Raw genomic sequence first — 23,504 nt, forward strand, 5'->3', positions numbered from 1 at the left:
GGCCATAAATCACCGGGTTCACATACCTCCTCGCTTCTTCCAGTAGACACGGACCTGCAGCTGGCCGTCCTGGTAGAAAGGCGTGCCCACCTCCAGAGGGCCAGAGGGGCGTTTGGTCAAAGTCGAGGCAATGGGCGAGAGTTCTTCTTTTTTGGGTTTGGACACAGATTTAGCTGGGAAAAGAAAAGAGAAATGAAGCTCCTTAACAACAATACACATTATGAGAATTCACAAGCGCACAGTTGCTGATTTGGATTGAACAGCAGATGTGCTGTCAGCATCTGTCGGACTTCCTTGGCGCTTCAGAAATATCATGATTATACTTGACTGTTTGCCTGAAGACTTGGTGTAATTTAGGGAAATCAACACTTGACAAACAAAAAAAATAGGATTGCTCTCGGTTGACTTCGCCAATCCCCTGTGCACGCGCCAGTCCTAAGTCAGCAACTCTGCCAAGGTTCCTGCTATATTTTAATTAGTGCATGATCTCAAAGGGGTTGTATGAGGTATTTATTAATCGTGTGCATCACTTACAGCAGATAGCAGTTGGCACACACCCAGAAACAGAAACCACAGAAGCACTGGATGGACAATAGGCTAATCATGAATGTAAAACAATCAAAAGGGTAATTTTATAAACCGATGTAAATCTAATCATGCCCAGAGGCTGTTCTCAAACTCACTTTAATGATTGTAATGGACTATGGGAAGCTGATGGGTCTATTGTTGCAGCTTATGGCAGTAAATATCTCAAACACCAGTCAAACCTACGGGTACAGTAAATGAACTCACTGAATCAACAATAATTACTATACGCATTGATTCATTCTTGGTGAATGTCGAATTGATGAAGAGGGACTCCAGATCTACGGATCAAAGAAAATGAATGAAGGGACGGCCCAAAACATATGACGTTTCCTGTTTGTATAATGTTGTGGTGCCCACTTTTACATATATGTATAAAGCCAGATCAAGGACTTATTTAGGCTGGCTTTTAACATACATTTCATAGTGCTTTATGCAATTTCGCCAGTTTAAACCATGGTTGTTTCATAGTATATATCCTTTTTTCTATTGGCTAAAGCACTTTGTCTTGTTGTAAAGTGCTAAATTGTTGAATTATTTATATATTTTTGCAGCTTATTAGTTTTCTTCTACCATGCAGTGACATATTAATAAACATCATATTTGATTATTTTTAAAGCAACCACTGTGATCTTTATTTATTCATATATTTATTATGACAGGACAGTGCATTTTAACGATCAGAACAATTGTATGATATGCCAGAAGTTACCAAAAGGCTAGTTTTCATCTGCCAGATGTGCAGAGGGTAACTTACAAAAAAGTACAGTATAGGAAAAAGTATTGAAATCCAAACCCACAACAATGGCCGAGGTATGCATGTTTTTAATAGGTAGCTGAATGCCCCTCACCTGAGTCATTGCTCTGTGCGGTGCTGAACTGCAGGGAGGCCTTGGAGCTCTTCAGACGCACTTGTCCCCAGTACGTCACAGCCTGCAGCTCCACCGTGTAGCTGTTGTTGGCCTGCAGTCCCTCCAGATCCACCCAGCTTTGAGCCTACGACAACATCACAAAGCACACAGCCTTTGTAAGATGCCTCTCGCACGACACCACTTTGTCACTGGAGCCTCCACTCAAAGCCCTGTCACCGTTCTAGTCACAACTAAACCGCAGGCAGCCGAGACTTATGGGAAAAGGGCCTGCTTATTAGGAACACGTGTGGCGCAGAGGAAGGCATCGTGGTGTGGAGATAGCCTTCAGGGTCTTGTGAGGAAGCAGTGTTATCAAAGCCTCCCAGGGCTGATTCACCGTGTGTGACTTACAGCGTTCCTCCAGCAGTGTGAACTTGATGAGTTCTTGTTATTGACTGTGCATGTTTTGACATTCCTGGAGCAGCAGGCTGTTTTCGAAGCCCCGAGGTGCCAAAGTGGAAACCAGTAGTACATGTGTCAATAGGGGTCTGGTGTCTCCCACCTCTATCTCCTCCACATCTGCAGTGAGTTTCCAAAGCTAATTCAAAAGAAGACCCTATAGAGGTGCATGTCTAGACACTCGGTGACTTCAAATGAAATAGAGAGCCACAGGTATTCACAGGATCACGCCGTAAAACCATTAGCTAACTTTAACTTCAGCTAAAAAGTTTGAATGAGATATATGATTTTACATAGTGGGCTTTTAATGCGATTTTCTTTTGTCACAAATGATGTAAGAATGTGCTTTAAGTTGATCTTTCGATACAATGAACCTTCTTTCAGTGTGACATATCTGGGCCTCAGGGTTGTGCACACAGACCATTGCTGTTTATTCAATTCTTTTTGTTCATCAAAGCAACTGTCTTACTTAATTCTGGGGGTCACAGGGAAATTTTTATAAACCAAGCCAAAATCTAAATTTGCATTAACTACCCATAGTTTTATGAATACTTCAGCAAAAACAAATGTCCATGTCCTTAAATACATCAAAAGAAAGTGATTGTGGTGTTTTGCAACTTGATGACATTTGTTATTTATAATGCCTTTTATCTATGGCATAGATGGTGGAGTGCCTCAGGGCTGTACATTTGGACCACTGCTGTTTGTGGAAGGCTTGATGTTCAACAAAGCCATTGGTTGACGGAACTATTCAGGTCTATGAATCGTGCAAGCATATGCTGTATTGAATTTACATAAAATGTTAAAAAAGTACATTTAGCCTTGCTAAAATCCTACAGAACCTTAAGGATTTGGTATACCTTAAATAAAGTATTTATGGCAAGACATGGTGAATAGATCTAACCCCATTGGTTGTCTTTCTCCTCTTCTTCTTGGATGGCACCATAGACTTTGAGGGCACAGTCCAGCTCCAGAAGACCTTGTAGTGATGTATGGGGATATCAGGCTCCTCTGGTAGGGTCCAGTTGAGACGCACCGTCACCTGCCCATCCTCACCCACCGTAACATTGGTGACCCGCAGACTGGCCGGCTTTGGTGGGGCAGCAGGATCTGTTACAGCATGAAGGCAAAACACAATCAGCAACTATATTTCAAAACATCTGGGTTTAAAGAAGAGGCTTTTTTGATGAGCAGTGGCCCAGGCAGTTTCCCCTACACATATAATTAGTCATGTATATTCCAGGCTGCAGCACCTTTCAACACTTGAGGGAATTCTGCTACAGGGCCGAGAGGGCAGCATGGCCTAGTGTGTAAAGTAATTAGTCCAACATTGACAATCTGCCATGAGATGTTATGACAGGTGTCACATCACTTGGATGACAGTGCTCAGCAGGACGGAGGGTGCGGGTCAGAGGTTAACCAACACATGCTGCTCACTTTGGCTTTGAGCTCACATTCCCCAAGTCCAATATGTTGAGATGGGAGTATACAAGGACCTTCAGTGACCTGCCTTCAGCTTATGTGAGGGGCACATGCCAGCCACGCCAACCAGGAATAGTCGTGTAGATCAGCATATTGTATTGAGAGCTAAAAATCAAGTTTTACATACATTTTTGTGTGTGATAGAAACTGCGCCTTCCCATTACTCTCGGCGAAGAGAATATTGGACACATGACTCCTTACATGTAAGATAAATAACCAGTCAGTCTTGACAAATTATCCTAAGAAAGTATGGTGTCCCAAAATTGCAATCAGTTGATATTGCCAGGCTGTATAAATAACGCTGGTAGGCAGAATGACTTGGTGTCCAACACACAAGTGACAGCTCTCATCAGTCTATCAGCGTTGTGCCCTGATTGGCCTGATTGGAGATCGCTTTCCCTCGCCGCAGCAGCTGAATCCTCTTTCACCTGGTGTCTGGTTCATCAGACAGACAGGCAGCGCTCTCTGGAGACTGAGAGTGCAGAGGAGGATTGACAGCGCAGGTCAACAAGCAGACTTATAGCATATACTGAAAGCATGGAAACTTTTCTTCGGAAGACTGTGATCTCTCTAAAAAAAAAAAAAAAAAAATTAACTGAATCCCTTGCAACTATCTTTTAGTTGAATCAGAATATTGTGGGAATAGTAATATCCTGTTGTGTTGAATTTGTGTGTGTCAGGCACAACTTTCACACTATTTATTGGTTCTTGTAAACGTAGCGAAAGACTCTTTGTTCCATTGAAAGTCATATAAAGAAGATTTTCCCTCAAATCCTGACAAAACACAATTGTTTTTCTACTGCCAGAGCAACACTCAGACTCAAAGCTCCTTTTAGGCAAACTTTGGCATCTTGACACAAACTTGCCAAATAAATAGACAATATTAAATAAATAAACTTCAAAGAAAGCGTCATAAGCTTTCAACATGTGCCATGTAGTGCAGCAAAGCCATTTACTGTCACTCACTTCTGTAACTGACTAAGGCTTGAGATGTCAGAGGAGCTCACTTACTAATCTCTTTGAAAGATCTGAAGTGTGTCTCAGTTACATCACTGCCTCTGGATACAAGACAACACTCGCATTTGGAACTTGCAATGTTCTGACTAATTTAGACATATTACATTTTATGTGACTGTAAAACAGGGCAACTGCTGTCCTTTGAAGGAATAAATGAAGATCTGGTTTCCACACTGAACTAGAGTGTCTGATTTCATTAGTGAACAGAACAAGACATTGATGTGGATTTCCTTAATTTTGTTCATAGCTCAAAAGTGTGTAAACCAGAGTTATGTGGCATGCAATAACTTCTTCTAAACAGTGTAAAGCCTATAATCATTTTATAAGGACGTTTAACAGGCGTTATCCAACGGTCCATCCATGTTTTACTCTTGGATGAAACAATAAATATTGTACAAAGTTAGTATATGTTCAAAGTCTATATTCCTATAGATGCCACCTGTTTGGACCAAAAGGGAGGGTGTCAAACAGGACGTCACTGTGCGGGCAGGCCACACACAAACATACACATGCTGGTGCTGGTACAGACCTCTGGAGGAGCGGAAGTGTTTGCTGGGAGCAGTGAAGCCTCGGGTCCCATGGACGTTGACAGCAGCCACACTGAACTGGTACCATCTGCTGGCTCTGATGTCGGCCAGTTGGATACGCTCTTCTGCAGTCTGAGGGACAGATGGGGAGACACCATAGGTCAGAGGTCAAGCAGGGTCATGCCTTTATATATAAGTGCACTGACACATCACTCTTCTGTGTTTCTCTTTACAAAATCTTCAGTCACTGTGACGGTAAGGAATGTGTGGTCGTGTGCCCGCCTCCGTCAGTGAGTGCAGCACTTTCACAGCTGTAGCAAGTAGCATGCTGAGACACGTGAGGCTCAGAGGTTACAGTAACACAACTACTTTTAGACCAAAAAGATAACAAACAGGTTCTGCCCGCAGTTTGAGTATTGACTTTGCAGGTCCCTACCTGTGCTACCGTCTCCCACTCGGTGGCATCATCCTCGCTGGGATGGATGCCATAGTTCCAGCGGCGCTGTACCACATACAGGACGGGCTCTACAGAGATGTTGAACTTTGAGGACCAGCGGATCTCCAGCTGGCCTGAGGGCTGCTCCACAAACACCAGCTCCTTCCTGGGCTTCAGGGGAACTCCTAACGGTGCACAGAGATGTGGAACACTCTTAGTGAACGGTTACAAGTAGTTTTCCTCAGAGCAGTCACTGTCAGCAGCAGAATCAATAATAAAACATGAGCTCACAGCCTTGATACATGTTGTGGGTCACTTTTCTCTGTGACAGATGAGATGTTTCCTGGCCAAAATATGTGTTTAGTAGCTGTGCTTCTTAGTAACGACATACATAGTTAGAAATACTATGTGATGAAGGATGGCGAGTGTGGCCTTTCTACAGCACAGAGTACCGTTTGCAAAATTCATTCTCACCAATGCACATCGCAATGAGGCTTTTATTCAGTGTGGCCACATGAAATAAATCAGTGTTATTAAGCACAGTCCTGGGCCCATGTTTGGCTCAGTCACTCTCCCTCATGTGAATTTATGACAGCGGTGACATAGAGAGTTGTTGATTGAGCATTGGGCACTGTGATAATGAGATGGAGATTGGAAAAGCAAGTTTGAAAGTACAGGAGAGCCTGAACACATCTGCCATTTCTCCATAAATCACCTGGCACTTCAGCGCATTAGGCTGGACCTGTGTCGCAGTGACAGAGCGGACCACCGCCACAACACATTCATAAACAGCACCGCTCAAGGCTATGGCGGCTTGACTGTAAACAACATAATCAACTTGTGTTTTGTATGCACAGTGTTTGATCTAGCTATTCATTCGTTATGGGCTACGTGTAAAAAGATTGATGTCTGAAAAAAACAGATGGAAGAGGGTCCTTGAGCGTCTGGCGTGTGGTTTTTTTGCCGCGCGTATTGGAGATCTGCGCACGGGAACAGCTGGGGGCCATTGTAACGTGGTTTCACAGCAGCGTATGCAAACAAACGTGTCACATTTCTTGCATATGATGAAGCGCCAGCGCGCCACAGCATTCCACTCTCCCCCTTCTGTCTCTGAGCTCATCTTCCCACAAACGCACCCAGCACACAGCGCGTCGACACGGGCTGCAGTGTAGGACGACAACAAACACCACCGTCTCCCTGCGCGCGTCTCCAAAGATAACTTTCGGGTCCAATTTGATCCAAGGCTCATTTTTTTGTTTTTTTTGCGATGGCCACCACAGACTTAACTCCTCCAACCATGATGTAACTACTGTTGAAGCCCCATCAAAAAAAAAAAAAAAAGTAGAGTTGAGGATTCATGTTGCAATGATGCCAACAATTACACTGCAGAAATATAATTTGCAATCCTCACGCACATACTGTCATCGTGATTGCTGTAATTACAGGGCTACAGGAAAACACCACAAATATGGCTTTGTAGGAACTTACTGTATATGGAGCGTGCCTGTTGGACTGATTAAGCAAATAACTTGTTCTGACACTTTGAATATTACCCGCACAAAATACATTTAATTTTGACATCCACATTTTTCACCCGCCCCCAGTCTCTTCCTATACCTATTCTCCCGCAGCGAAGCAGAGAAAGGGGGGATTAAAACTGTCTGGATTGGATCAAATGAGGCACTGCGTCTTCTGAAGAATGCGGAAAATTAACTTAAGGGCGAACACTTTTAAAAATGACAATAGCAGAATGTAATGAAGCCATGCGGCAGGCAGCTCACTGAAGGAAAAGAAGCCGCACTGTACATCAAAAGCCCTGCAGGGGGTCTGCTAACTGATAAAGTTTCCCCCCCTTACTCCTCTGCACCATCAGCCAGGGACACTATCCTTTAACACACACTCATCTGAGAGGGATTTGGACGAGGGAAACGCTCCATTTCGCCAGGCTTGTGTTTGCTAATGGCTTCCAGCATCATGGATCATCATAGAGAGAGAGGACAAACACACACCAGCGAGCGCACACATAGAAACAATTACGCTCTTCAGACCATGAGCAACTAATTAGACCTTTAACACTGAGGAGCGGGGCGGGAATTCCATCCAGGCTTTCACTAAAAGGCTCCGTGTAAAACTGAAGGCTGGAGTCGACCCGCCAAAAAACCCGGCGTTTGAACTGAAATCAGTTTGAAACTGTCCTGATTTGAAGGTCTCGCAGCGAGGTGAGTGTTTCTCATTGACATGGTCGCTGCATTGAAATACTCAAGGTTTCTCTTCCTTTAATCTTCGCTAATTAGCGTTCTGTTCACCTTTTTAGAGCCGCGCGTACCATGACATCCCTTGAGACAAATCCAAATTAAGTGTAAGTGCTAGCATTTGTGGGAATAGAAGCAACTTTAGACACATGTGCCTGCTAAATACAGTATGGAGAGTTACCATGTGGTTCAGAGCGACCCTACTGTACTGTTGCTGCGGTTACAGGCCCGATTTGAACTAATTCTCCCCTGCTCTCACTTCAATGTCTCTTCAGCTTTGTTATGGCTTGGGGCTGCGGACAATAGCAGTGTATTTATAATGTACTTCCAGCTTCCAGTCCTTCAGTTCAGAGGCTCACGCTTCTCCTTTAGCGCAGCAGCAGAGGCGAGAGAGTACAACAGGTCGCCCAGGGCATAGCTATTAAACTGTTTTACTGCAGTGGAGATTCCTCGCTCTGCATCTGTGTCCCCGAATCCCTGAAGCCTATCCAGCAGTATGCAGGGGTCCAATTAACATCGAGGGGATGTGAGGACTGAGGGCTGAGGCAGGACACAAAGAAGCACGGATGATTTATGAGGCTACAGAAAGCTGTCAAATATGGCTATGATCCTGATGTGTGATTTACGTCACTGAGATTTTTAATTAATGTTTGTCATGAAGCAATTATTCACCGTCACTTTTGTTTTAGATAATGAAGTAAACAGCCACCGAGAACATGGGATCACACATTCAATATGTGTGATATTAAGGCGGTGTAGTCATTAACGGAAAACTGGCAAATATTAGAGATTCACGATTTAGGAAAAGTAAGTCATTGTGTGTGCAATTCGATTGGCAATGTATGTCAAAATAGATAAATAAAGATTTTGTTCACTGTGCATACTGTAAACGACACATTAACACTTCAGAAGACACATTAACTGCTCAATTAAGACAAGAATCACACTTTTCTACCTTAACAGAGTTACCAAGTTCAATACATGATAAATCCCAATGGTGTAAGACTATTTTGTTGTTCTCAGGAAACCTGAATAATTGCAGAGTTGGCTATTTGCTACATTTTGATTTGAGGGCAATTAAGTGTGCAGCCCTATATGACATTCAAGTGTTGTTTTTTTACATAATATATTTACATACACTTGCTGCTTTAGTCTGGTTTAAGGACTGGAGAGGAATTCTGAGTTAAGTTGCAAAAGACAACTTTTGTTCTATGGCATGCTAGGACTGAATCACTGATATATGGATGGTGTTATTAGCCTTTCTGTAGATATCAACATTTAGATAATGCTAATAGACAAGTAACCTTTTCCCAATAGTCCCTCCACAGCTCAGCTCTACTCAGCTCTTCTCTGCACCCATTTCCACAGCTTTCCAAGCAATTTTCCAGAGGGGAAGCAATTGCAGAATTACCTTTATAGAGGTTCTTGGGAACCTGACAGGTGTGGCCACATCCGTTGGAGCAGCACTTCTTCACGGTGGAGCACTCTGCGTCCTGGTCGCAGCTCTCCACACAGGCCGCTGCGAATCCACTGGCTTTCTCCGGAGCAGGACAGTCGCCTTGTTTCACCCCCTCCACCGACTTCAGGAACTCGCAGCTGGTCAGACACTCGTAGTGCTTCTTGGGAAACAGCGGCTGAGGGTGGGGAAGTGAGGAAAATATATGTCAGATTGCTTTAATGTCCAACCTGTCGTCAGTGCTGTGAGCTAACAGGGATTGAGCTGTTTACATATGGGCTTATGACTCACTCCAGTGCTGAGTACATAAAACAAAGTGTCATTCCCACTTTCCCCCCTCAGAAAAGTTTCCTCTTATTGAATTTTCCCACTAAGCATGAAGAGCACAAGCTGAGTGTTTGTGGTAGTGACATACCTCGCATAAATCCTGGCACTGGTTTTCCTTCAGGTCCCAGGATTCCTTGCAGGGCTCCAGGCACTGTGAAAAGGAGAAGGGTGTCAGTTCTTCAAAGAGAGAGTCACTTCAAAGAGCCACTGCGGTAAAGATGGGACTGTATTTCTGAGCTGCAGCACTGGCGGCATGACAAGACACTCCAGCCACTTCTCTGGAACCAAACTACGCACGCTTGACATTTCTTCAAAGAATATTAACAACATTTTACACGAGTGGGCACAAAAGACGTGTCAGTGTAAAGACACACCTCTCACCTGCCTTTGTGCATCCACAAGATAGATTGCTCAGGTCAAACTCATTCTCGGGAGCGGGAAGGGGGATTGTGTAAAGAGTTGAGTCATGGGTCAAATGTTGTTGATTTTTTCCAAGAGTAGATCAAAGATTTCATTGATATTGGAAAAATATGCATCCTCATTTGACCTATACCACAGTCTCTGGTGGACAAAGCAGGCCCAGTGCCGACACCATGACATGAACACTGCAGGAAAAGTACCTTCTTTTTTTTATTATTTTTTTTATACCAATGTTTGAAATGTATTTCAATTTGAACTTGTATCTGACTCGAAACAAAAAAGAAAAACACATGTTTCCCCGTCACAAGCTTCTCAAAATGTACATGACCCTGCAGCTGTGCAGTAGCGACTCTTGTGTTTGATCCTTACAATCTTTTATTTATTTATCTTTAACACAATGGACCTGTTTTCACATGATTTTTCTGGACAATAACTTGTCTCTGGAGCGTCATACTTCCCACAACTGCATCTTTTCTTTCTATTATTTTAAGTTTTTACCGTTGTGGTTCTTGACCGCATGTTGATTTGCACAGCTGTACCAGACTCATTCTACTCACACTTCACACTGCCAGTGTTCTGTTTAAACCTGATACTACTTGGCATTGGCATTAAAGCCCTTTCACCAGGCTGAATAGGCAGTCTATGACTGTACAGTTGTCCAAATGTGCCTGGGATTCCCTCTGATACACATGGAACATGTTTATTCACTGCTGTAGTGTGAAACTGGCTCAGTGTCTTTGAAAAAAGAAGTGAAACTTTACCAATCCATTCAAAGCCCTTTCAGCTATGAATAGAGCAGAGCCTCAGTGAATCAAATTCAATAAAAGCGAATGTAATATAACACCAAAGTGTGTGCATGACCAATGGACTCGGGACAGAGCGGAGAGAGGCTAGTCTTTTCTCCTGTGTTGGCCACCGACAGAGCAGCCGAGAGCGGAGCTGCTGGTGCTTCTGTGCAGCAGCCCAAAACCACAGCCACCAGAAACCTGCCAAAGTCACTCATTCAGCTCCACTTCATTTAGACCTGCACCGCTGCAGGAGGATGCAGCACAAAGGTTCAGGTTTAGACACACTCTCAACATCCTTTATGTGAGACAGAGCAATATCAGGCAAAGATGGAGGCGATATGAGTTGAGGTCTGGAGCCCCTCCAGGGTAAGCAGCACTATGTTTGTGGTCACCTATGACCAGAGGGCACAACACAGAATGAATCAATGTGTAGAGTATAAAATAATGTCTCCTCTCATACTGCAATAAATACTGAACAAAGCACAGCACATTTTCTGACCATTTTGAACAACAGCACATAGCAGAGGGCCATCCAGGTTTTTATGTTCAGCTGGCACAAAAACGTCTAATTTTTAGAAACTTGGAGGTAAATGTGCCAGTGTACGTTGCAAAAAAGAGTGTTAAACACAACTTCAGTTAAAAAGAGAGTCAGGCAATCATTTCTTTCAAGGCCATTTCTGGAGCTACACTCAAAGTTGATGTAAGAAATTCTCCAAGTCATGCAGCTTGACTTGTATTTATGGCTGTTTAATTGGCTCATTAGCTGCCTCTGTCATTATTATGCTATTGCCAGTGAAAAGTTTATTTGCGTTTTATGGAGTGCAGTGGACGGGCGCGCGATGAAACATAAACTGAAAGCTTCTGGAGGAGTGAGCTGCAATCAGGCCTACGCACACGGCTGCAGCTGCCAGCTCTCCATTACCTTGCCTTTACTCTGTTCAATAGAAAGCTGTTTGAGTGAGTGTTGAAAAAGCCCCGTCCTCTTCATCATAGCCTGGGTGGAGGTCTTTCGAATGACCTCACATGAGAACAGAGATATCCCGGTGGTGATTTATAATACGGCACATGGGGAAATAGTGGACAACCTGCTGCTTACAGGCAAAGTTATGACAGGCCAAAGCTCCAAGACTAACTGCTTGCGGTTTTCCCCAGCACCGATCAGGTGAAAATGCGGCGGCAAACATGACATATACCCACATTTGCCATCCAAGTTATCCCTTAGCGTCAAGAGAGCCTTTTGCCCATTTTATCACCATTTGCGCTGAATAATACGCTGACCTTAAATCATCAATTCAGCGCTCGATTGCGTCTCGGGAGAGTTATGCCTATAGCGCAGTAGCCCCTTCGTAATCTTAGCCACACACACTACCACAGCAGAGATGGAACGGTTGTGTTGCATGGCCTAAAAAGGTGGACGTCCTGCCAGTGTGGAGGCGCATGTTAGAGCTCCCCAAATCCCTCCAACAAATCACTGAACATACAACTGTAAGCCCCCCGGATCAAGCTCATTTTACTCATTGAAGGATCGTGCGTTTGTGACGTCTGAATGCATTCCTCTGGCTTTTCCTTAAAGTGAATGCCTCGGACACAGTCAGTAAGAAAAGGGGCAGGATTGGGTTGAGAGGCCGGGGCGTGCATGTCAGGTGAGGTAAATCGACGCAACACATTGGGGTCACTGCGACACATTGGATTAATAGAGGTTTGGGGTGATTTCCGGAGTTGACAGAGTTAGTTTTCACTTTCAGAGCGCCACATTAAGGCGGTGTTGTCAAAGGGTGTCATGGTAGTCAATGGGAATAACATCAAAGGGGCACAAACAGCAACTACACTTTATAAGGGAAGTAATCGTCGTAGCACAGTATACTGCCAAATGATTGTTATTGCAATAATAGATGACACAAACAGTATGTTCATGTTTTCTAAATGCACCTAATTTGGTGTAAATGTAAAGGAATGTACTATATTGAAAGGGTTTTGCAAAATATGTAATCATATCATTATTTCAATACAAAATGTAGTAACATTTTGCTTTCATGTATTTTTCTAACTGTTGAAAATTGTTGCCCCAAGCACACACAAAACAAAAGTGTAATTTGTAATGTGCAAACCATGAACCATACTCCAGAAATATCAATTGTAGAGGTCGGCCAACCAGGGTTTTTCAAAGGCCGATGCCGATTTTGGGGGATTTTTATTGGCCAATGCCGTTATGCACCACCAATATTTTTGAGATTTTTGGCTGATTTTTTTTAAATAATCCTGAGTATGAGGCTTCTTAAACTGTAAAATGTGTCAGTGTTGAACTGTGTCAGCAGGTGGGCTTTTTTAGGGGCAGAGGGCTGATTTATTCGGGACATTCATGTTTAGTAGGTACTTCAGATGGAGCTTGTTTGAGAGACAAAAATCCGCAGATTCCTAAACGAAAAAAGGTAAGTCTCCATCTCTTATGGTTCCGAAATGATAAGCAATACATAAGATCCGAGCCTCAGATGTCGACAAACTTGTGACTGATTTTCACCACGGTGTTTCTCCGTTGCCCTGAGGCCTGTTAAGAGGGGCTCACTTTAAAGCTCCGACTGAGCTCTTTACAATGCAAAGTATCACATTTTCTTTTACGGAGATATCTGCCGCATTATATCAGCCGATAGTCGATATGGCAAAATACCCATATATCGGTCGACCTCTAATCAATAGACGCATTTTACATTCAGTATCTGTTTCATTATTAGCAAATCATTTTTGACCCGCAGGTGAGTTTGACAGGCCGCATTAGGCCATCACAGTAAACATCTCTATTTCATATGCAGCAAAATGATTAGTGCTGAAAGGGCAGAAATGTCCTACAGTCTTTAGCAGAGGCATAGCTGTTGTAACAGTGATTCTCCCCGCAGGTGTGCTGATACTGCCAATCTGTCAGCGTCTGCAGCAGGACACGCCCACCACCTGTCAGTTCAGGAGGCGAGAGGTGGGCCCACGAGTGAAGCCCTGCCAAAGCAAATAGGATCTCTGTATATAATTACACAGACGCTCCCATCAATCAATGCAGCATTTCTTATTTACACAAGTTTGGTGCTCAATCTTAATAGACAGGACTGCCATAGAATATTGAACTGGCGCAGGTGTCTATGTCTCAATATCTGTCCCATATTTTAAGTAATCTTGCTAAAAGCTGATTAAACTTCTCTTCTGAACAAGTGAAAAACGTTCGGTTCCGGGAGCAAACTAGCATGCCACTTCCTGAGCAAAAAGAAAGAAAGAAGAAACTTTGCAGACAAAAATAATCGGAGCAGACACAGTGCATCCGCTGCTTTCAGGGGCTCCTCTTTGTCCCCACTAGATCTCGCTAACCGCTAAGAGCAGAGTGCCTCAATAGCAGAAGGAATGCATGTAATTATCCGATGCAATGTTAACATATTTCTGGACAAATTTCCAACAAAAATGGTTTGGCTCGGAATTGTAAACAAGAATACGGGGTTGTTTCTACAGACTTTGGCATTTGATTTTGGTCTTTGTCCTCTTATCTCGCTACCCAATAGTGACACATTGTGCATGGTTAAGTAGGAACAGCCACAGCGCTCTTTCACTCCCCATTTCACGCTGTAATAAAACGCAGCAGTCGTTACTTTGGGGGGACCCTGAAAGGCTTTCTGTGGGGCCGATGAGAGAGTTGGGCTGAATGGGAGCCAGTGCCACAGCCCATCTTCACTTTGTCTTGGCCTGGGACGCCCAAGCGGGTTGACAGAGAGGGAGTGAGAGGGGACTGAGTTTGTGGGGGTGTTTTTTGAAAAACAATTATGAATTCTGAAAAAGGTGTAGGCTCACAAGTACATGGAGTATTTTGTCATTTGTTGTTTTTAGTCCTCAGTCATCCATAAAATCACAATTGATGAAGAGGATGGATGGAAGATGGAATTGAGGACGTTTCGCCAATTTCTTCAGAAGCTTATTTTTGCTCTTAAAGCAGTGCTAATTGACTTGTTTACCTTAATAAATCCTTTTCGTAGTCTCTCTGGGGGTAATACAAGTGTTTAAGGGATGATTGGTAGGTCTATTATCTCCCCCGGTGTCTCTGGCCAGAAAACCACAATTGCGACTTTCCTTTCTCCGACCCGAAGGCGCAATACGCACTAATGGTATCACAAAAAAGCTAACTGGAGAAAACTGGAAAAGCTAGCGCCACTTAAACAGTATTTACAGCCAAGTTTGAGTGACAAAAATTATCTCCATTGTGTAATTGGGTTGTGGCACAATGTACAATATCCCTCCCTCCCTTTGTCTTTTCTGTCAGCGTAGTATTTACTCTCACGGATAATTAATGAGTAAAAAAACACAACATGCTACGACACCTGCAGTGGCGCTTATGGCCTCTAGGGGCATGAGTTACTTAGTTCTGCTTTAAGTCAAGGGTTTCCCAGTCTCATTATTTGACTAAGGAGCGAGAAGCCTTTAAAGAAAAAACGTCCTCAGCCCAGTCCAGTTGACTACTGTGCTGTACTGACAATAAAATGAACTCAACTCAAAATGTACAATAGGCTTATCCTCCAGATATGTACTTCTGACCACCGACCAGGAACTTATATATACAGTATAGCTCAAAATTTGGAGATGGGTAAAAGCAGTAATGAAGCATAAACTTTTCAAACTGGGACCATAAAATTTACCTTAATAAATGCAAGTTAGAATATATTAACATCTGTCCAATGCTTTTGATCCACTCTTCAATGACACAGTGACTAAGAGGATATTGGCAGGCATAAAGAAGTAGAATCACTTTATCACACCCTGTACTGAATGATCTTAAATTGTTTGTCTCTTGATGGATGATGTTTTTACAGTGAATATTTCAGACAGATCAAAACAGATTTTTCGCATTTATTTTTGCTACATTTTTGCAAAGAACATTGCACTAACATGTTTTTCTGACACTCTGCAGATCTCGCACACTTCAAACTGCTTTGTGCCTGGAGAGAGAAAAAAAGAAAACATAAACTACTGAAAAGTGTGTATTGAAAATGTCACACAAGTATTTTGCTTTATTTAATGAAGCTTGAACCGCTACCAGTCAGGACGCCCCGGGCTTTAAAAACAGTGTATACAAAATATCACAGAAACCATAATTCACGCTGATGTGGTAGACGTTTGCCTCGCTGAAACGAAGGCGATGACTGATGCTGTTACTTGTTCAATTTAGCTTAGACAACAAGCCAAACCTGCCAGCGAGTGTGTGTGTGTGTGTGTGTTTTCCTATGAACCCAGATGGCTGAACCAGTTGCTCCCAGTGGTGACGGCGGCGGAGTGTCGAACCTCATGGCATGCCAAAACATAGTATTTACAAGGTGCCTCCTCTGTCCTCCCCGGAATCCGCAAAAAGCCTCTTGCCCTGCACTTGGCATCAGATGTGGGGCAATGTGTTGTTGATCACACACCTTGTAAATCTGGCAGTCGCGTTTGAGCTATGGCGATTTTCTGCTGCCCTGGCGCTTTTCACACCACTGCTGACCGAACTCAATTATAGCAGAAGCCAGCGGCCTCCCTCCCTCATATCTATCGACCCATCCGGCACCCAGAGACAGACTACGCTCCTTTCAAAAAGCCACTTACTGCGTCCATTCACTCCTCACTCTATTTCACTTTTATTTGGCTGTCACTTGACCCGTCTTCCCGAAAAAAGAAGAAAAAAAAGCCTCCTTATCTCGTCTCTGTCTTTCAGCCTGCTTCCGGAACAGCCGAATCCTGACAAATGCAAAAAAAAAAAAAAAAAAATCTTTCCTCTCTGTTTTGACCATCCATCTGTGCCGTAATCCAAAGTGTTGATACTCAGGGAGAATGGATGCATTCCAAAAAGTCGCTCCAAAGAAGATAAATCTGGAAACACCAGGCTCGCGGCGCAGTATGGAGGGATTTTTATCATGTGATATATCTTTTGCAAACAAAGCCAATACAAATGTGCATGCCAGAAATGTTAAGGTCATGTTTCTGCTGCCTCCGACTTTTTTTCTGTTCTCGGTCCAGCCACACAATGGTTAAACGCATCCACGCTGATACTAAAAATGTAGAAATATGGAAATTACAAAGTGGCGAAAACCTCAGAGGACGCAGTGCAGATGTGTTTGATTCGACTTTACGATTGTTCTCCCACACCATTGTTATCTGTGTCAATATGCACATCTGCTATTGGCGAAAAGAGCAGTGTTTTACAACTGTGTCTGCACATTTATAACAGTGGAGTGTCTTTGAACGCAGTCGGGAAAGGTTGATGTACCGTAGATCATCATGAATAGACATAACTCAGCCCACAGATACAGGAATGGGCACAGATAAAGAGAAGCTACATTATAACAAGGGCAATTTAGAATCAGTCAGGGTCCAATGAATCAATGTAACGGCATTTGCCTAACGCGTCGAGATTAACCAAAGCTCGTCTCAAGGGCCTACAGCTGTGCACTGTTATACCGTTATATGTCACCAAGCAGTTTGCCAGAAAAACTTTGCTGCAAAAGCACATCTCGCAAACTGGCATGGCCATTATTTGGAGAAGAGCAAAAGAAAGTAGTATTCCAACAATTTGCACTTTCCATCCAAGGAATGTCCTGAGGTGAGTGCAAGTGTAAAATACTATTGCCTCTTGTATGGGGCCTGTGGGTGTAATGATTATATGGTAAATATAAAGTTTCTCAGGCAAAAGGAAAGTGTAAAATCATAGGCTCGGATGATGTCCAACATGTCCCTGACAAGCCATTACTATTCAGAGGGCTGTGAAATATTCTATCAGCCGAAAGGAGATACCACTCTCTCGTGTTGGGTCGTTGCAAAGTCTAGACGACGTTAGCGCGTTTCCTCAGCCTCACACGACCTTGTATCGCCGGTGAGATAGGGAGTGTAGGGTGTCTGAGGTGCTCTAAATCAGCGCAGGTGTGTGTAGCTGCAGACACAGGGAGGATCAGGTAGATCAGAAAGATTAACAGTGCTGAATTGAGACGTGAACCTGACACCTGACAGGAGGCAGCCGTCGTGTGCTGATGCATATCCAGTCATGCGTTCCAGGTAATGATGAGGGGCATGTTTTACTCATCAAGAGGGCAGGAGACATCAGGAGCCTGTTCTATTACAGTGCTATGTTACTATATCATGAAATATGTGAGCAATATTGTGCACATTCATGGCAAAACATTCATGTAACACAAATGTAGTATACAGGTTGCTTATTTTCAGATATGTTGTCATGGAATATTTCAACAGAGGTAGTGCATTTGGGGTAAGATGACAGCATATGATTTAAAGTCTATTTTGATATTACAGAAGTGGCCTTTTCCTTGGCACTAATGTGTTCTGAATATACAATTTAATAAACAAGCTTTCACATAATGGTTTTAAGTTCAAAGGAAGTTTTGTTCAGAATTCATAGAAGGGACCATTCAATTGGACACAGCTAGGAGACAACTCTTTGTAATTGGGCTGGACTTGTGACATGGACTCGAACTTGGACTTGGTTTTAGGAGATAGCGGCTCGACTTGGACTTAAACTCGGATATTACTTCAATGACTCGGACTTGGATTTATCTGAGCTCGGTTTTGAGCTCAGATTCCGACTCTAACAATGCCGACCCGAGGATGACTTGGACTTGAAAATCATGACTTTATACTATATCTCTGGCTACTTTCAATATTTAGAAATGTCATGCCATGTGATGCTTTGCTATTGTCCTTCTCTGTACTGTAACTACACCGAGAAGGGAATTCTATTTGTATAGCACTTTTCACAAACACAAAGCCCGAAGAGGTACACAAGGGACATTTTTTTAGGTACTCACTTATTACTCGGTTATAGCAAGCACAAATCTGCGCTATTGAACCCTCCGAACACCAGAAACCGCACACTCACCCAAGCTGGTCTCTCATCCCGGAACTAACCAGGCCCAACCCAGCATACCTTCCCAGGCCAGATGAGACAGGGCAGTTCGGAAGACGGTTTGTCCACATATGGCTACAATGCTTTAACATAGAATCATATAAACCGTGTAGCGTCGACCTTCCACTGCACTGAATGACTCCGGCGCTTGACATCACACTTCACTGTGTTCAGGTGAGTCGTTGCTTTATGACACCAAACTTTCCGGAGCATTACTTTCACATCATTCCCTTATTGTTCAAACTATGCGTACGACGTTTTCAAATTTCCCTGAGACAATTCTGACATATTTTCCGCGGCGAGTGTTTTACAGCTCTGAGGAGGAGACGTGCTCTGTTACCGTTGCCAGTGTCATAATTTACAAGCAAGAGAAACAGCGCGGCCTTCCAGCTGAGAGTGGAGAGAAATCAAAACGCTCCACGACTCTCTGTTTGGCTTCTCCAAGTGAGCTCCGAGTCGGTGACTAACCAAGTATGTAGGTGGTGTCACAGACGTTTCCCCAAGAATTGCTTCTTTTTCTTTTTCTGTTTTGTTTTTTCATTATTAATTTCCATGCACTTCAGGGCACCGACAACAAAGAGGGGTTGAAAAGGGATATCTTGCCAGAAAGTGAGAAGCCAGGAGAAGGAAAAGAGGGAGGGAGCAGGAGGGGCAGCGCATGAATTATACATTTAGACCACAATCAGGAGGGACTGGCTTATTTATGAGTGAAAACGGCCCACGCAGCTTTAGCCAGAATTGTGCTTTGTCTGCTGTGGAATGCAATAGCCGTTCACTTAATAGTTAATGACTCAGAAGTTTTTTGGCCAGACACCCAAACACCCACCCACTGAGAGATTGAGAGATGCCCCTGTCCTGTCTATGGCGAGGGGCAAGGTGGAAGAAGTATTTACGCAAGCAGCTTCATTTGAAATAGAAAGGTATTACACGTTCAAACTTAAAAAAGAACAAAAAAATCATGTCTGTTTTAGGAAAGTTGACATGAACGGCTTGAGTCAGCCTCCACCTCAGTCCAAACTCGAGCAGGTGTAACTCAACCCATACGTTTCGCCAAAGTGTGGCATCGGTTTACGCTCCCTGGTCCGTGGCCGTCATGTGGGGTCGGACTGTTGATAAAGAGAACCCCCCCCCCCCTGCGCTTTAAGAAGCAGCATGGGAAACTTCTGTGAATCCTCCGCCAGTCCTGAGCACCAAGACTAATGATGACAGATGCTGCGGAGTGCGGACCGTGCAGTAAAATACTTCCCTCACGCCAAAAGTGTCTACGAGGCAGATTTACAAGCGGCGATAATGAACTCTCCAAGATGAAACACTGCAAATGGTAAAGAATTGCAACTTATTGCATGCAGTTCTGCACTCCATCAGTGTAGACAAACGGGGGGGAGAGGGTAAACAAGAAAAATAAAGGATTTGACTACCCCCCACTCTTTCAAGTGAATCCCTGCATGGTGTCATACGTATGAAGCCCCAATGTAGGACAACAACATGTAGAACACGGCGGGCTATTGAAGGCAGTAAAGCTGTGCTAATCCCAGGCTGCAGTCACATTCCACAACTATCTCCACTTGTTTATTTGAGAAACACTTCACATCCGCTAATCCGACTTACCCTCGCCAGGCCCTCACACCGACAACCTCACTGCAACTACAACCAACGGGGCTTTAAGGAAAACAGTGACAAAATGCAGACTAGGTGATGAGCAAAAAAGTGACTTCAAAGGATTGTGGGTTTGTGGTTTACGCCACTACGCTGCAAGAACATTTCCATGAATAAAATAATTGTTATTTATGATATGTTCAGTTATAGAGACACATAAGTAAATTGCATCTATATAACAACTACTAAAGGGTTACCTTGGGTTACGTTTGTTTAGTTATATCTGCTGTTGATTTTAGAGCATGAATTTCTGAGTATGGAAAAAGTAAGTCTCTAGCCCATTCCTGTGCTGAGTTATGGATATTGGAAATACCCAGAATGCTCACTCCAGCCACTAGGGGGCAGCTTGAATTTAAAAAAAGGAAAGTATTCCACACCTGTCCAGTAGAGGGCACTGACATAATAATAAGAGATCAGGTTCATCATAAACAGCAGATTACAGCCATGTGGTAAATGGTCAGTCTGTCCCAGGGCGGCAGTGGCAACAAAAGTGTGTGACAAAGGCTGATGACGTGCAATAAGTGTAAGCCGTTACTATTTATAAGGCCATAGTCCTTTACAATACATGTGGCCCGCGACACGCTGTGGGGGCTGAATTTCGGCCCACGACCCAAACAAGTTCGACACCCCTGTTCTATATGCTCATGTTTCACACTACATGTTAATGTCTGTCCCAAGATGGACCTCTGAGCAGATAAAGCAAAACATTAAAACACACCATAACATAATAACAACAGTGCAGAAAGTCAGTGACGGTCACATGCCTGACAATTATTGGAAAAGTACAGCTTCAGGTGCAACAACAATATAATTTCTCTCTATTTGTCTAAAATAGACAGTGATTGGGAAGTACTTAACTTGTTTAACAAATAATTAGGCAAAGCTCAAATGATTCAATGTTTTTATGCGACTGCCAAGTTTCTACATCCAGCGGCTGTCACCAGAGGAGAATTAATAAAAGCTGCATTTCACTGTGATGGTCTACGCAAACATTTTCTCTGATTTAGGCAGTAGTCCATCTGTACTTTATAATAATGATCCATCATCGCATAGTCACATTTTGCTTTTTATTTTCTGAGTTTTGCCGCCTACTATAAATGGCAGGGGAAAACAGTAATTGTCACATTCTGTATGTTAATGAGTGACCGCTTGACACACTTTTTCTCGTAGCTGTCACACACATTCTGCAGGAATTAGGCTGTGGGTAAAGCCATCACAAACTGACTGAGCACATGAGCCTTTGATCCTTACAATTTAATCTCAATGTCTTAATGTGATGATCAGTTCGTGCAACGTGTAAAACTGCAGATTAGTTTTCCCCTGAATGAATTGACAGTCTCACGTGAGGAAGAGCAGTGACGGTGGCAAGGTACGCTCTGAGGCTTGTTTACGATGAAAGCGAGCGCTGGATGATGAGGAGCAGATTGTCTCAGTGTGACCAGCCGAAAGAGGATTGTGCGGCTGTGTTGATTGCAATAATCCTGCGGAGAATATAATCCCATCTGACAACGAGAGCTTGCAGATTGAGCGCATGTTAAAGGTTGATTACAGACACCATTAAAAAGACACTAGGCACTGCAGAATCAATACACAGCCAAATGAAGTGAATTACTTCTTTAATGGACAGTTTCCAGGAGCACATTAGTCAGCGCCTATAGAGCACTCAGCCAGACAGCTCATCACAAACTGTGCGCTTTCTTAACACGGAAGAAGGATCTTTACCATTTGTTTTCATTTTTTGATGAGAAAAGAAAAACGGACAGGAGAAAGTCAAACATCTTATTAGTTACTGAGGTTACTGATGCGTACGCAGGATGCAACAGTACAGCTTCAAAAGACGCAGAGTGATCAATAATTTAGTAACTTCAGTTTTGCTGGTATGCTATGTTTTTATAATTATAAGCAGGGACTGAACCATATCATATGCACTCACAAAGCAAAGACTGTGTAAGTGTAAAGATGAAGCCAGGGTGCAGTACATTTTCACACCCGTTATGGTACGACAAGCTACTGCCACTTTTCCAGGTATCTTTCAAAACTAAGCCCAATGATGATTTTCAAAACCTGGATGACTATTTAGTTGGCTAATGCTAATATATATAGCACATCGCACATGCAGTTTCATATATCAAAACAGAAACAGCACAACAGTGGTGTGCTTTCAACGCCGAAGCGCAAACTGTGGCCTTCGTGCCTCCTCTCCTGTGGCCACTTCTTTAACTTTTTTTTTTTGCTGTGGGGGTTTTCATTCTCTGCCACCCACCATGTGAATAATGAGCTCTACAGATAGGAGCCAATGAAGCGACCCCCCCTTTGCCCAATGAAACTTAACAACCATGTCCAGATCAGGTCCTTCCTGCTGGGACTGACCAGCCCTGCATGCTTCACACTCCCCCCAAACACACACACACACACACACACACACACACACACACACACACACACACACACGCTCTCTCTCTCTCTCTCTCTCTCTCTCTCTCTCTCTCTCTCCGCAAGGCATTGGGGTGAATACAGGGCCTTTAGCTCAACAGAACTTAAGAGATTTTCCAAATAAGAAAATCGATGGAGTCAAAATGGCCATGGTCTATTCTCTTGGACACGCTCTATTTAAGAGGCGGACTGACAGGTGAGTTAGCCACACTGATTTGGAGGCTGAGTTGAAGGTGTCGGGGCTGGTAATGTGGCTGTGGAAGGTGAGAGCCGCGTCTGGCCCCAACCTGACCAAAAGGTGCTTTGAAGTGTGTCTAATCACCCAACAATGCCTGCCATGCCCGGCTGTAAACTAGCACCAAGCACCTAGTTTATCACACTTTTTCACTGCGACCCACGATATACCGCGAACCGCCAAAGGAAGGGATGACCACACAAAGACTTGTAAACCAAACACATTAGGGAAACCTCACTGCAGGAGCGCCAATAACTAATGGGCTGAGAGCGTGCGCTTATTTTGAATGTCAATTAGGCATTTAATAGTGATAGACGTGCTTACATCCAGGGGAAATTGCTGGTTAAGCAAATATTTGTTCAACAGATAATGAAATATTTATGAATTACTGCTTTAGGCGCTGCAAAATGTTCTGATAATAATGTCATCAAATACAAGTACATTCAGGATTAGTACTACCTAGTTAAACCAACTTTTTTGATCAAACTAAGCTGCAGCCAAAGCGCCAGGAGTTCGCCTACCGACTTTGACACTCACCCAAGACTTTTTCATTCTTTCTTATGTGTCAGAAACGCTCCACACACTCGCTCATGTATAACTTTCAAGATGATAAGGAAACAAACTTTCTCCATTATTTTGCCGTGAGAAAAAGTGGGGGTTGGTCCGGGGCC

At 43.5% G+C, this 23,504-nt stretch overlaps 1 protein-coding gene across 1 annotated transcript in view; it reads right to left on the reverse strand.

Annotated features, from left to right (window-relative positions):
* anos1 (anosmin 1) overlaps nt 1-23,504 on the reverse strand; it is a 49,429-nt gene that overhangs the window by 8,199 nt on the left and 17,726 nt on the right. Inside the window, exons 3-9 of the mRNA XM_079563567.1 lie at nt 9,481-9,543; nt 9,021-9,243; nt 5,358-5,542; nt 4,924-5,053; nt 2,800-3,005; nt 1,437-1,581; nt 27-173 (exon numbers count right to left, since the gene is read on the reverse strand). Coding sequence (XP_079419693.1) covers nt 27-173; nt 1,437-1,581; nt 2,800-3,005; nt 4,924-5,053; nt 5,358-5,542; nt 9,021-9,243; nt 9,481-9,543 — 1,099 coding nt within the window. The remainder of the gene's footprint in view (nt 1-26; nt 174-1,436; nt 1,582-2,799; nt 3,006-4,923; nt 5,054-5,357; nt 5,543-9,020; nt 9,244-9,480; nt 9,544-23,504) is intronic.

This window comes from Gobius niger, assembly GCF_951799975.1.
Source record: "Gobius niger genome assembly, chromosome: 9".
NCBI classification, from domain to species: domain Eukaryota; kingdom Metazoa; phylum Chordata; class Actinopteri; order Gobiiformes; family Gobiidae; genus Gobius; species Gobius niger.